Consider the following 15,440-nt stretch of genomic DNA (forward strand, 5'->3'; position numbering starts at 1 on the left):
GAACTTGCTCGAACATTTGGAACATGTAAAACTGTTGAAACCCACCTTGATGCTTTCTCAATCTCTCAGAATGGTCTACATCGGCTACCACGTGTACTACTGTGGGGTTGTATTGATAACTGGGATTATGTGCCGTCGGTGTTTCTATAAAACTGGTTTCCGGATTTATAATCGCTTGTTGAGGAATCCATGGTGACGGGGGATACGAAGGATTATAGATGTGCGATAATGGTTCAGGCTGATGCTGCGGCGGATACTGATATGGTGGCATCGGTGGAGGCACAGGCGGAGGCGGAGGCTGTGGCGAAGTCATCATTGTCTCCGAGTACGCTGGAGGTGATGTTGGATACGGAGCGTTCGTTTTCATCTCCGCAATGTGCTGTGGTTACTCCGATAACAGCAACGATTTCGGCAACGATTTACTTCGATTATCTAAACCCCTAGGTTCCGGAAACGTCACAGGTTAATGTTGGTCCAAACTAATCCGCAGTGGGGACACAATTGATTCCAAAGTGCTGGTCGAGCGTAGACTGCGACTGATAAGCGATTTCTGCAAGAAAAAGAAGGACGAGTTCATTAAAACGCACCTTATCGATTGTTCCAAGGTAATCGTTCGATAATAATACCCTTATCGGCCCCTGTTTGCCGCACGCGAAGATAAGTGGATTACCATTTCCTGCTTCTTTCTAAGACCGATCACATTGTTGCGCGAAATGCTGACATATTTCTGTGTTGATAATATGCTGGATAACTGAAGGATCTTTGCAGCATTTCGTTCTGTGGGCTAATATATTAAATTAGAAGAGTTATTTCGTTGCGATCGTATCACAAAATTTGTGATAGTTAATTTTATTAAAATATCCGCAGATAACTGGGTACTGAAGATAATTGTGATGAGCGGTGCCTTGTCGGTGATAAAAGTACTCGTCCGCGAAATTATGGCACGGAGAAACTTGTCGGGATCTATCCCCCCCGCCACCTGATATCCGCCACTGTCGAGATCTGTGCCATTTTTTATGTGGACGGTACAGTAATGTCTCCCTTACTGACGCTCAGATTGTCCACTAAATTGGATAATTTGGGAAGAGGAGATACGATTATTCGAGCCTTGCGGCTCGTTTTTATAATTGTGGACAATTCATAATGTTATTGCTCGTGGTGCTCCTTGTGAGCTTCGAGCCTTGTAGTAGCTTGCACGTGGTGTGCCGACTAAAAACTCTATTTTTGCTAACCGGGTGCTCCAACAACTAGCTTCCCGGGAGACCTCTGTATCCACTGACGACTCGAGATGGATCAGGGTGGATGGACAGATCAGGACTGTTCGAATAACCGTGTGACATCCACGAGGTCACCTTGGTTATCCCTACCTTTACTTAACCTAGGGTGGGCGGCAAGGAATTACGGTCCAATCACGGCAATCTCAAATCAAGTGAGACTGCCCCAAAACGGTGGGCCGGGAGTTAGGAGGGAGAGTGGCAAAATGACTCCTGCTAGACCTCCCGCGCTGATGGGCCTACGTGCCCGAACAATGTCAGACCCAACCGTAGTTGACTGGACCGTACTCAAGGACCAGGAGACGTTATGACGATGCCACATGTGCTCGGGAGCGGCCCGGGACAGGCCCATACCGTCCGGGTACCCAAACACATGGCCCCTGCCATAAATCCTGGCCACTTGGCCGTAACACATAACTATAAAAATAAACCGCAAGGCTCGGATAATCGTATCTTCTCTTCCCGAATTGTCCATTTCTGTTGTCAATCTGGGCGTCAATTAGAGAGACATTACTGTATATACTTTCTGATCCGAACGTTTGCTCTTTCGTTATCCTAACGAAACGATTGTGATAAGTGACAAAGCTGTATCGACCGTTCCTCGTAATTAGATGGCATCTGTTACGTATTTTTAGAATACATAATTCCACGAAATTGATGTCAGTTGCGAGTTAATTCCAATTCATGTAATCAATATGCTGTTGTATAAATATCTGTTTATAATTATAATTACACTGTATTGTACATGAATTAATACTCTGTCCCTCGAATAAGGGTCCGCGTTGCATGTACTTTAAATATGACATAGACCCTCATTAGTGGTTTCCATTCAATTAATGACCGCAGGCCTTCATGCAAATTCCTACTCTCGCAGATTGCTTTATATAAACCCGAATGTTGCCAAAATTTGTTTCGCAACATTAAAAAAACATAGAAAAATCGTTCTATCGTAATTTGCGTATGTTAACGATCTTGAAAGATCAATTCCATCGGAAATCATTTAGAAGGTCAGCAGGAAATTGTTTTCACAACTTGCGCATATTTCGGCCGATGCTATCGCCACTTTCTTCGTTAGGTGACTCATCTTATCTCGGAACCTGCTTCTCGCTGATCGATCGAGATCCGTGACGATTACGTCGACGACAAGAATAGTTTCGCAACGACCGTCGACCACGAAACGTTCTCCAGCGAACGAAACATATATCGAAAAACGATTGATTCGATTTCATGCTTTTACCGTTTCATTGCGTCCGTTAATTATTTATTTTACGTTCGCCAAACAAATCGCGGGGCAAACAGCGGAACGATCCCTGGCGATCACGGAATCACTTCCACGCTGGAGGATCCATTAATTATATTCGTTAGCTCGTGTAGTTCGAAATCGACACCGATAAAACACAAAAAATGCGAACACCGATTTCGAGCCTGCGGCGCGGTTAACGATTATGCGGTGGAAATCGGTTCTTCGTTTTCTTCGACGGTTCACGTGCCAGAATTTGTTTATCTTCCTTTCACGCGACGATATGAAATCATTCATGCGGATTTCGTCGAAGCTGTTTCTATCAAAGAAAATTAACACGATTCTATCGATACCAGAATTTATCGGCAACTCATTGTCTGAATTGAACTCGGATGGAAAAATATTTTCGATCGAATGTCTAAAGAAGTTATTATTAAATGTTGTTCATAAATAATTGGACTGGTCACTTTTTAAGGTAGCATCTTCCTTTGTAGAATATTTCGAAATGTTGACTATTATTTTGTGTCGAAATAGAAATTTTGTGTCAATATTTCAAACCATTGTTCAATGTTCATTATGAATTATTAAGTTCCAAGTATGTTGCAAATACATAATTGCAAGTTTCGAATTATTTTTATTTTTAACTGCATGCAAACCTCGTTACAGAAAACAGCATACTTTTTAATTGAACGAATACACTGCATCGGGAAACATTAAATAAATATTTACACAAATTAATGCACAGCTGCATTCTCGCTCCTAAAAATTCGATCTAGCTTCAGTTTGATCAGAATTGAATTGAATCGAGAACGAGTTACGATTGAGTTGATTTCTTCGAAAGTTATCTGTACGAAACTTGACTATAAAAATACGACACACTTTTTAACGGAATAGCTACAGTGCTGCTTCGTTAAATTTCTCGTTAAACGTTTACAGAAACGATCACAGAGTTTCATAGAATCGATTAAAAAATTTGTCCTTCCAAATTAAATTTAATCAGGAATGAATTTGGATTGAGTTGGATCTTACCAAATGTACCGGAAGCAGAGTCACGTTTCCAATGCATTAAAAGGTTATTGAAATTGTAAGTCTCGATTTTCTTAAGTATTGGTAAATACTAGCGAACAGATCGAGAAAAGTGCCGACAAAAGTCTACAAAATTTTAGTCGGTCAATGCGTGAGCCACAGGTAACTGATTTAAAATCTGATGTCACACCGACGTCATTGTTTAAGTGTTTATTAGCAGTCAAACAACGGGATCGCCTAAGTGACGTATCCTCGGCTCACATGTATCTCAAGAAATCGAGCGTATAGCGATAATTGTTGAACTAGCTTGGCTCTCACAATACAGGCGCGTTTACGGTCAGTCGTCGTCGCGGGTCCGTATCAGCTTGCGCATGTAATGGATAGCCGGGCGCATGATGCACGTGATACGTTAATCAATCGCAACCGAAGCTGCCCGACACAATATAAATTTCGATTCCGGGACTTGGTCCGGGCGGACGCGAGCGAAATGCCCGCGCAAACACGCGGCCACCAGACCCTCCCGCCTCTCTCTCTTTCTCTCTCTCTCTCGTTCTCTCGCTTTCGCGCTCTTTTTCTCGCTTTCTCGCTCTCTCTCTCTCTCTCTCTCTCCCGCTCTCTCTCGTTCTCGCGCTCTCTCGCTCTCGCTTTCGCTCTCTCTCTCTCTCTCTCGCTCTCTCTCTCGCTTTCTCGCTCTCCATCTCGCTCTCTCTCTCTCTCTCTCGTTCTCGCGCTCTCTCTCTCTCTCTCCCGCTCTCTCTCGTTCTCGCGCTCTCTCTCTCCCGCTCTCTCTCGTTCTCGCGCTCTCTCGCTCTCGCTTTCGCTCTCTCGCTCTCTCTCTCGCTTTCTCGCTCTCCATCTCGCTCTCTCTCTCTCTCTCTCGTTCTCGCGCTCTCTCGCTCTCGCTTTTGCTCTCTCTCTCTCTCTCTCTCTCTCGTTCTCGCTCTCTTTCTCTCTCTCTCTCGCTTTCGCTCTCGCGCTCTCTTTCTCTCTCTCTCTCGCTTTCGCTCTCGCGCTCTCTTTCTCTCTCTCTCGCTTGCGCTTTGGCGCTCTATCTCTCTCGCTGTCGCTCTCGGTCTTTCTCTCGCTCTCCCTCTCTCTCTCTCCGCGCTCCCCTCTTCTCCCTCCGTACCGTCCTCCCACGGTTCGTTTCCCGTAACATTATAGTACCGTATTTACATTTCATATTTCCCGCTCGCAAGTAGAATATATCATCGAGTTTGTCTTCGAACGGTCGCGGTTTCCGTGCGTGCGTTGTTTTTCGGAGCGTCGGCAACGATGCAACAAGAATAATGAAACACCGATGTTTATGGCCTCTATAAACCATTCATGATTCTGCGGTCGACCCAGCGTGCGCCCATGATCGATATACATAATTGGCTAGAATGCTGAAAAATCCAGTCGGTAAATGGTCAACGGTCGTTCCCTTTATGACGTGAAAATGCTTCGAAATTGCAGGTGAAATGTCCTAATCGATCGTCAAATCTAGCTTTCCGACAAAAATTTCGGACCAATAAATAAGATTGATGAAAACAGTGATAATAAATAATAAATATACAAATAAACACAGTAGTTGACGTATACGTATACCTTAGCAAATATTAGATCGTGTAAACAGATATATATAACAAATTGTTGAATAACAAACAACAAAGATTGGAGAGATCGTGTCCCAGAGCGTCAGCAATTTTCCGCGACACTCGGTCGGATCGACGACAAGGTATGCACAATCGAGAGATCGTGCGAAAGAATCTTTGTCGAGGATATCGTGGCAAAGCATGTTTTATCGCGAGGGTGGTAGTTGGCCGAGGGCAACGATCGCGCGGAGGCGAAACTCGCGGAGCTTCGCGAAGGCATCGCCGGTTTGTAGATCATGCGAGTGCTGGGTGTCGGTGATTCCCAATCGGGTCGGTGGTAACGCGGTCGCGTCCCGTTGCCAAAAAGTTGGCCGCATACGCGTGGAGGACGCCGAATAATCGTGATCGCGGGAAAACCGGCGGGACAGTGGGAGAAGAGAGAAATATACTGGGTGAAAGGGGGCGAAATGGAAAGAGGAGGGGAGGAGGAGCGGAGAAAAATGGGTCGGCGCCGGACTTTAATCAATGGTTTCGGCGCCAACTGGACGACCGGGCCGCGTTTCTGTAAAAAATGCGTGTGTGGCTTGTATTACGATGAAAACTCGGGATTCGCGTCGCCTTCGGTCCGGGTCCACGATGATCTACGAACGCGTGCATTCTTCTTGGAACTCGTGCATGTAAACCATTATTTCTTAATAATCGGCGACACAATTCTGGATGCACTTATTCCTGGAACTGCGTAGCCACCATTGATGCCAATTGCGATCCAGAAGTAAAAGGATCTCGTTTGATTTTTCGTACAATTGTCTTCTCTTCTCTTTCATTCGGCTTTTTTGGACGCCCACAACGGTGCTTATTTAATCCCTATTAATTTAACCCTTAACGGTCCAATGCCGCCATACACGCGGCAGAAATCAATAAAATCGTAAAATCTGGCAGGAAACATTAGAAGAATAGGTACGATTGTTTCGATGAAAATATATCAACGAAGTTTTATTTAAAAAATGAATATCTCTCCTTTATATTTGATACAAAAATTTTCAGTGAAAAATGTCTCTTCGTCTGAAAAACAATCTAGACTTGGCAGTGTGTAAACTGGAAATAAATAGTTTTGGTCCCCTAAAGGCTAAATTTCTTCACGATATAATGAATAGTGGATTTGCTTCTGTTTACAAATTGTGCGATTTCGCTGTACGATTTGCCTTCTTTATGCCACTTCACTATTAATTCTCTTACTGATTTGCATGTTTCGGATTTCTTGCGATTCATTTTGTTATATTATTAATAATGGACATTGAGACAGAAATTTTGAACACTGATTCCGTTGGACTAACTGCTAGTGAAATGAGCAATGTTTGTTTACATTCTGCGATCTTCGGGAATTCTTAATTGTCAGAGTTCGAATACTTTTATTACGTGTTTACAATAAATGTACTGTAAAAACGCTATATACTGTTGAATTATTTTCTAATATTGCTTACGCAGTCTTAAGATCCATTCCTTGTTATATCTTATCACACACATATATTTTATCAATTGAATGTTATAAACGTAAGCGTTCGAATACTTTCGTGTATGAGTGTATCTCGAGCTAATGGAAGATCATGCTTGTCAATATGCGATGAATGTCTCTGATATGAATCTTTTGATTCTACAGGGTATCAGAAAAATGTCTAGCAATCCGGAAATAAGGAGTTCCTGAGGTCATTTGAAGTAACTTTTTCCTTAGCGAAAATGCAATTTGCGGCTTTGTTTACGAGTTATTAACGAAAAACAGTGATCAATCAGAGGTGAGATCATTTGGCGCGAGACGGCCGAGCCAACGGCGCCAGCGGTCGAGGCGGTCGAATCCCAGCTCAGCTAGCGCAAGGCGGCCCAGTCAACGAGCGACCGAAGCCCAGTTCCGCCCATTGATGCAGCCGCGTGACGTCAGCCAAGCTCGCCTCTCATTGGCTCGGCCGCATCGCGCCTGCCGAGCTCGCCTCTCATGGATGCGGCCGCCTAGCGCCAGCCGAGCTTGCCTCTCATTGGCTCGGCCGCTTCGCGCCAGCCGAGCTCGCCTCTCATGGATGCGGCCGCCTAGCGCCAGCCGAGCTTGCCTCTCATTGGCTCGGCCGCTTCGCGCCAGCCGAGCTCGCCTCTCACTGATGCGGCCGCCTAGCGCTTGCCAAGCTCGTCTTTCATTGGCTCGGCCGCTTCACGCCAGCCGAGCTCGCTTCAATATACCGTGGATGTACAGAACAAGAATCTTCCTAATCGATTGCGACGATTGTAAGAAACAGAAATTTTGAATGGAAATAGAATTTTCGTTTGGTGAATTTCGTAAATCGAGAATGGTGTAACAACTTTTTGTAATAACTTCACGATTTTGTATTTCGCTTATCCAATTTTCAAACAGTCTCCTATATCCGTTTTTATGGGATCATGTCACGGCTGCAAGAGTCAATATACATTTACAGTCAATATACAACATTTTTATTTGGTGTATTCTAGTAATTATATAACCACTGTTTAAATTCTGCTGAAAGGCTAAACATGTTCGCAAATGTTGGATGTTCTTGAATATTTTTATACAGTAACGAAATTGAATAAATAAATTGAATAAGCCATTTAGGAGTGCTTGTCGCAACACAATACTTTCTGTTGCATTTTTTAGCGAGTCAAATGTACTGAACTTCTCTATTAAGTATGATTATATGCCTAACAGCTGAATGTAAGAATTAGGGAAACGTGTTACGTTCATTGAAAAATGTGACATCATTCGAGAATGATTAGCTTTTATTGTTACAACCATTCGTTCACGGAGGGTTTAAAATTGAGCTGCATAGCTGAGTTGCTCAACAGCGTGTTATGGGAAAAGGTAAAAAATTTGTGATTTTTATCAGTCGGAATCGGTGTCTGGTCCATCATGGACCATGTCCCGTGCGGTTTCGGTTCTCCCTTTTTTCTCCCACGATTTTCGTTTTCCTCTTGTTTATTTCTCTCTCTTTCTCTCTCTCCTCCTCCCTGCCTCTCTGTCTGTTTTTTCGTTTTCGAATAGCGGGTGGCGCGAGGGGGTGCGTCGAATAACGCGTCGGGTAGCGTGACGCTCTTTCTGGTCGCTGACTCGTCGCTGGCGCGGCAAAAAAAAAGATTAGTGTGACGTCGTGTCAACGGTGTCACCGCGGTCGAATCAAACCTCGCTTCACCGGACGAAAAAAAAGCACGATAGGCCCGTCCACGTTTTTTGTTTACGAGCCCGCGAAAATTTGGTTCGCCGGGAGGAACGCTGCCGAATTTCCGGGCACCGAAAGCTGGAGTCCGACCGAAGAGATTTGCAGCTGCAGACGTTTCGTACTTTGTGTCTGCAAGATGCATTAGAGCGGCGCTTTTGTCAAATTGCCGCTTTGAATCTGATACGTTTCGCTTTTTCCTAGGCTCTAATCCATGTTGATTTAGAGCGATGATATGCGTTTGTGCATCAATGGTTGCGATTTGATGTCTGCGCTGGAACAGGCTTAAAGTTTTTTTTTTCTGAAAAAAGTGTTATGTTTGCGAATAATTGGTTAATTTATCAATCTAGATGCGATGTAGATACGTCAATCTACCTTTCAGGTAGAAAGAAAATAATAACACGGTCGATTTCTGTTAAAATAAAAGTCTTTTCATACATTGAAAATCTGCATGTGTCATAAATGCATTCAGATGCACAGTCAATTTATAATTTAAATTTTCGAAAATAAGTGGTTACATCGCAATTGCGAAGTTGTTATTGCATGATCAACATTTGTGGTTTGTTTACCTACTTTCTTTAACATCATATTGTTTGATAATAACGATAAGATTGAATTTGCTCAAATTTCGTATGATTTGTATTAAAATATATGCTTGAGTAAAGAAGTAAACAAATTTCTCACGGAAACGTTTTCGTTAAGTATTGTTCTGTTAAGTATTGTCTGAAATGAAAATAGATGCGACAATGTTTAATTTATTTCAATAATAACAATTGAATGTGTACATTTGTGTCTGCGTAAACAGAAAACGAAATCCTTTCTCCAAAATGATCTCAAAGATTGTACATTGAAACAGTGTACAGAGAAAGTACAGATTAATAGGACAATTGCTTCGCACAGAAAATTATTGCGGGTTTTATGCATTTGTGGCAGTAAAGAGTAAGTGAAACACAAAACGATAACAATGTCAAAAGAAATTCAAAGTAACGCTGCGTTATCATTAGCTCGTTAAGATTATTAAGAAAAAGATCAATTGCTCATTTAATTTCATATAGATCGTATCTCAATTCGCACGAAGCACCGGAGTGTAATTAAAATTATCTTGTTGACAATTTCGTGGATATGAAATTTTTATCGTACCGATCGAGCCAAATATAATGCATAATACAGTAGTAGAACGCGGAAGTAAAATATCGGTATCAATTGTACTACATACACATCGAAGGAAGGCAGCGCCGAACACTATGTCGAATCGTGTATCGAGGTCGGCGGTGGTTAACGCGGGTACTCGAACGAGGACGAGGTACAATGGTATTGATCTTGAATTTGTACCGGTACATTTAACAGCCACTCGAGAGCCAAAGGTGCATTGTACAATGATGTATAGCGCATTTGGTAAACAGTCTATTAAAATTGCTGTTTCTGAGTTTCTGGCGCGGCACAATTCCCTCGAACCAGTTTCAACGATCGCACCACGACCGAGGATCGTTTCGCAACTTCACCTCATCGATTTTACTTACCGTATAGAAATTCGAATAATTTTCACGCCGGAGAGAGAGAGAGAGAGAGAGAGAGAGAGAGAGAGAGAGAGAGAAAGAGAGAGAGAGAGAGAGAGGGAGTGAGAGAGATTCGTTCGGAGCAGATTTGAAAACCGGTCCACGTATCGTCCAAACCGCGAAAAGATCGCGCGAGCAGATAACGTGGACATTGCGGAAACGAAGTCACTTCGGATGCTCGCATTGTTTTCGTTCCCATGATGCGGACGAGGCGCGCGTTTCCCGGAATCGCTGGAATTTGTCGCCGATTTGCAAATTCGTTGCGATACGATAAAATCGTTTCCGGCCAGATAGCCGGCACATTATCATGCGATACACTGATAAACATCGGCGGAGCCAGTGAATCATTCATTGAGAACACCGAGCATACAGTCGAAAGAACGATTCTTTTGTTTCTTAGTTATTTGCGAACGATCGCAAGAGAGAAAACAATTTTCTTACGGTTATAAAGTAGCTCCATAAAATGTTTGAACGGTATTCCATTATTTTAGAAGAATTATTGATATTCGAAACTGTTATAAAACCAAAATAATACCTATAAAATTTCGCAATAGTATAATGATTTTTACTTCAACTCGATTTGTAATATCAGAATTTTTGCAAAGTTTATCAGAAAGATTTTCCGAATGCTAAAGGTTAAAAGGTTTTCCAATATCGGGCGATCATTTTCTTCCATTCGATTAACTAGCATTTGCGTTAGCAATAGCATAGATATACAGGGTGTCTCAAAATTATGGTATTTCCAGCAAATGAGTGGTTGCTGAGGTGATTTGAAATAGCTTTTTCCTCAGCAAAAATGCAATTCGCGGCTTTGTTTACGAGTTATTAACGAAAAACCGCGACCAATGAGAGGCGACCTCGGCAAGCGCTAGGTGGCCGCATCAATGAGAGGCCAGCTCGGCTGGCGCCAGGTGGCCACATCAATGAGCCAGCCGAGCTCGCTTCTCATTGGCCACTGTTCTTCGTTAATAACTCGTAAACGAAGCCACGGATGGCATTTTCGCTGAAGAAAAAGTTACTTCAAATACCCTCAAGAACCCCTTATTACCCGGTAATACCATAATTTTGGGACACCCCGTATAAACAAAACTATGGCTATCGAAAAGCTAGAAATTCTTCGATTGTAATATCGTGAATCATCGTTCTGAACGTACACAGAATTAATTCGATACTGTCTGCGCAGAACATGACGTAGCAGTCGTTGCAAGCGTGCGACATTGGTAGAGAACGTGTTAACATAATTTCGACACGGTTTGATACACGGTCGCCACGGAAGCGGCAAAGTAGAGATGCGTGTATTTTTCCAGCGGCCTTTTAACCGTAATATTTTAATTCGACGCATCGGGTATCGATTCAAGGCCAAAGCGTTTTCGCAAGGGCAGAACGAACGTTCCGTTGCAACGATGAAAATATTCCGCGCGAGATTGATCGGTATAAGCGGGCTCGTAGACGGGCAGGTTGATCCTTCATCCGTTCGCGACGATTTAATAAGTCTCGTTTGTATTCCGGCCGGCGTACAATCACGTTAATTCATGCATTAAACATTTAAACGCGTTACGCGCGCGACCACGAGCGCCGGAGCAGATGAAACGATCCGGGTTCCGGCCGATCTCGCGCGCGATAAACATCTCGGAAGCGAAATGTCATTAGGGTAATAACGAGATAAGATCTGCCCCCGGAGCTATTGGCGGCGAGATTTATCGTCTTGCGAAATTAATATAAACAGCGGCTCGCAAGCAAGGTCGAGCATATTCGCGGCGAAGACGAGGTCGACGCGGACCCTCGCGCGATCTACTGTCAAGGTGAAGTATTTTGTGATTATACACGGTCGTTTTGTAATTGCGCAAAATCTCGTCTTGTTTCTGCGTCGTCAGATGCTCGCGACTGTCGGTGGGATATTATCGACTCATCGAGTTACATAAAAATTTGAAGAAATCGAAGTATGTACAGTGACTCGCATTAATATTCAGACACGATATTGTTAGAAGAATTATTGCTCCTTTTTATTGTTTATGATAGTATTATTGAATCGATTGCTTTCTCATATAATAAAGCACTTCTTAAAGTAAGTAGAAACATAAATTTTGTTTATTTGTTGCACATGTTCTTTCCTATAATAAGCGATAAACAAGATTGTGACAAAATTTAACGTCGCAAAAATATTCGGACAGTGAATGAATTACATTAATTTTATATAAAATGAAAATCTTTTTAATCATGTTATCATAATATTAATATTTTGTCGGTTGACCGTTTTGTTTTATTACTTCGTGTAATCGCTTGGGCATGTTACAGATGAATTTATTTAAATAATCCGGCGAAATCCGTTTTCATTCGTCTAACAAACGTTGTTTTATCTCTGTTGTTGTCTTTGTAGGTGTTGTACGAATTTTGCGGTCCAATTGATCCCATAATTTTTCAATCGGATTTAAATAAGGCGATCGAGGAGGAGGATGCAGTACTTTTGGACAATTGTATAATAAATATTCCTGTACAATTCTGGCCTTGTGTTTCAGAGATCATTGCCCTGATAAAACTTTAAACTGTACGTTTACCTATATTTATATACAGGATGTTCCACAATTATTTTAACAGCCGAAAATGAGGGATAGCTGAGGACATTTGAAGTAACATTTTCCTTTGCGAAAATGCGATCTGCGGCTTTGTTTACGAGTTATTAACGGAAAACACTGACCAATGAGAGGTGACGGCGCGAAGTTCGAGAGCCCGCAGCACGAGGCTTTGACAGATGGTCGGGACGGACTCGAGCCGCGTTCGAAGTATTGATCAAATCACGAAGCGAGAAATTTCCGGATTTTTTTTTAATACGTAATGGTGATACTTTTAAACTTTAATATCATTTACGTACTTCGTTAATCTTCACTGTACACCATACTTAAAAATTTCATATGTTGACCTTGACATAACCTTAATATGTCCTTGACATAACCTTGATATGTCCTTGACATAATCTTGACATGACCTTGACATGATATTGACATGACCTTGGCATGACCTTGATATAACCTTGGTATGACCTTGACATGTCAAGGTTATGTCAAAGTTATTGATAATATTCTTCATATTTCTCTAACAAACATATTCCTTACGTCCTTTAACAGGATTATTATTTATTAAATTAGCTTTGCGAATCATTCGTTGGTGTGTACACCTTGCTTAAAAATTTCATATGCTGACCTTGACATAACCTTGAGATGACCTTGATATGTCAAGGTTATACACAAGGTGTCATACACACTAGAAAATTAAAACGGCCGTCACGATTAAATTACTTACTATTTCGGGTCCGAAAAATTAGTAAATATTCTTCAGACGCTCTAAAGTAAAGGTGAACAGCGTTTTTCTGAAAAATATCACTGTTACGTAGTAAAAAAAAATCCGAAAGTTCTCGTTTCGTGATTTGTTCAATACTTCGAACGCGGCTCGAGAGTCCGTCCCGTCCATCTGTCAAAGCCTCGTGCTGCGGGCTCTCGAACTTCGCGCCGTCACCTCTCATTGGTCAGTGTTTTCCGTTAATAACTCGTAAACAAAGCCGCAGATCGCATTTTCGCAAAGGAAAATGTTACTTCAAATGTCCTCAGCTATCCCTCATTTTCGGCTGTTAAAATAATTGCGGAACACCCTGTATACATATACCCAGAAATCGATGCGGCATCAAATTTTGTAATTACTTCGCGTGGACATGAATTGCTGCTCGAGTCGCGATCGAAATTAGCAGAAGATCTGTTTACATAATCTGTACGTCGATCGCGTTATAAAATTGTGTTTGCATAACAAGGCGACGATAGGAAGTATTATGAAAAAGCAGAAACTTGACACCCAATCCGATTCAGTTTTGCGGTGATATGAATCGACGCGACAAGAAGTTTTACAACCGACATCGATGCTCGTACATTACAACTTCGGCGTACGTAATTGTAAATTATCTGAAGGTACGTATGTGTTTATATAATCTATATTACGATCGTGCGTAAACAGAATTCTGTTCTACACAGCGAGAAACATTGGACGCTTCATAGAGCAGCAGGCGCCGAAGATTACGGCCCCGGATGAATCGGATTCGGTGCGTTCGAAATTCAGCCTCGAGAAAGCAGAATCCTGTATTCGGCGGAGGATCTAACACGCTTGCGCAGCAGATTGCGGTAGAAACCGCGGAACGAACTCGGATCCCACCGCGAAACGCTCAAGTATTCATTAAACGTGGTTGAACGCGAGTTAATAATCGTCTTACTTTCGCCGCGAATTCCTCGTTTCCGGATTACTTTGCAGAACGCCCTGTATAACCGGCGCACACTGACAAGTTTACATGGAGATCTGTCTTATTCCGCGACGGTGGAAGCTGCACTTAAACGAGCTGTCAGAACGCCGAATCAACATCGTGATTTCCCGAGTGAAACACGTTTTCGCGTTCGCGAATAAAGTTACCGCAGGTGGATTCTCTCTGCGACTGTACATAATGATAGTTATACTATTCGAGTCTCGAGGACTTCCTCTTAAATGTTTGTTTATTTCAAACATGTCAGTGGTGCTCTTCGTGTTGGTCTTCTTTTCGTCACGGAAACCTCATCCGCGGTTCTCCGGCATCAATTATGTCGGCTTCTTAATGGCTTCTTTCCTCATCTTGTTATGGTGCTCGCCGCCATGCAAAACCAGTTTCGCATCTCCGGACCAGTATCTGCCTGCGAAGCGTCACGGCGCGATCACGTGGCAGCGGTTTTAAACGAATTTTCGAGTATCACGATCTAGATGCGGTGATCTTCTTTGGTCGTTCCTGTCCATTCGATCTCGATCAATTGGACTGTTGATCAATTGGGAGAAGCGAAGGATATTCACGGAACTGGATATAACCAGATTATAGCAACGAGGTCCGTAGGTTCTGTGCGGAGATGATTGGCTTCAGTGGCTCGAATTCAATTAGGAATTCCGACTAATCAAGCAGAAAAGTAAGTTAGAGGAGAGATTAACCTAGAGTGGTCAAAGAGAAATTAATTCGGACGTTTTTCGGGTGAGTTGTTCATAAGCAAGATTATATGCAGTATCGAAGTTAGGTTGAACAGAGAAATACATAAACATGACTTTATTCGCAAAGGCAATGTCTGAGACGAAAGAAAATAGAGTCAACGTTGTCGTTGTCGCCAGTTTTCTTTTATGAATCTCTTGATTCTACAGAGTATCAGAAAATTGTCTCGCAATCCGGAAATAAGGAGTACCTGAGGTCATTTGAAGTAACTTTTTCCTTAGCGAAAATGCAATTTGCGGCTTTGTTTACGAGTTATTAACGAGGAACAGTGACCAATAAGAGGCAAGGCCCAGTTCCGCTCATTGATGCGGCTGCCTAGCGCCTGCCGAGCTCGCCTCTCATTGGCTCGGCCGCTTCGCACCAACCCAGTTCGCCTCTCATTAACCTTTTAGGTACGGCTGAATTCTGCGCGAGGCTATTTCTCTGCACGGCAGAGTCTGATGTGTACCGTACAGAGTCTGATACTGTATATATAGGGTGTCCCAAAAATGTCTCGCAATCCGAAAGTGGCGGGTTC

At 42.7% G+C, this 15,440-nt stretch overlaps 2 protein-coding genes across 3 annotated transcripts in view; one reads left to right on the top strand and one right to left on the bottom strand.

The window, feature by feature from the left end:
• LOC117228837 (uncharacterized) overlaps nt 1-15,440 on the top strand; it is a 144,468-nt gene that overhangs the window by 92,996 nt on the left and 36,032 nt on the right. The window lies entirely within an intron of this gene.
• LOC117228838 (uncharacterized) overlaps nt 1-15,440 on the bottom strand; it is a 38,571-nt gene that overhangs the window by 771 nt on the left and 22,360 nt on the right. The window contains exons 1-2 of one of the 2 annotated variants that reach the window (XM_033484849.2): nt 627-1,583; nt 46-550 (exon numbers count right to left, since the gene is read on the bottom strand). In XM_033484849.2, coding sequence (XP_033340740.2) covers nt 46-367 — 322 coding nt within the window. In that variant the 5' untranslated portion in view covers nt 368-550; nt 627-1,583. Of the gene's footprint in view, nt 1-45; nt 551-626; nt 1,584-15,440 lie in introns of those variants that run through there. The other variant, XM_033484850.2, reaches the window with a different exon arrangement.

This window comes from Megalopta genalis, chromosome 1, assembly GCF_051020955.1.
Source record: "Megalopta genalis isolate 19385.01 chromosome 1, iyMegGena1_principal, whole genome shotgun sequence".
Classification (NCBI taxonomy): domain Eukaryota; kingdom Metazoa; phylum Arthropoda; class Insecta; order Hymenoptera; family Halictidae; genus Megalopta; species Megalopta genalis.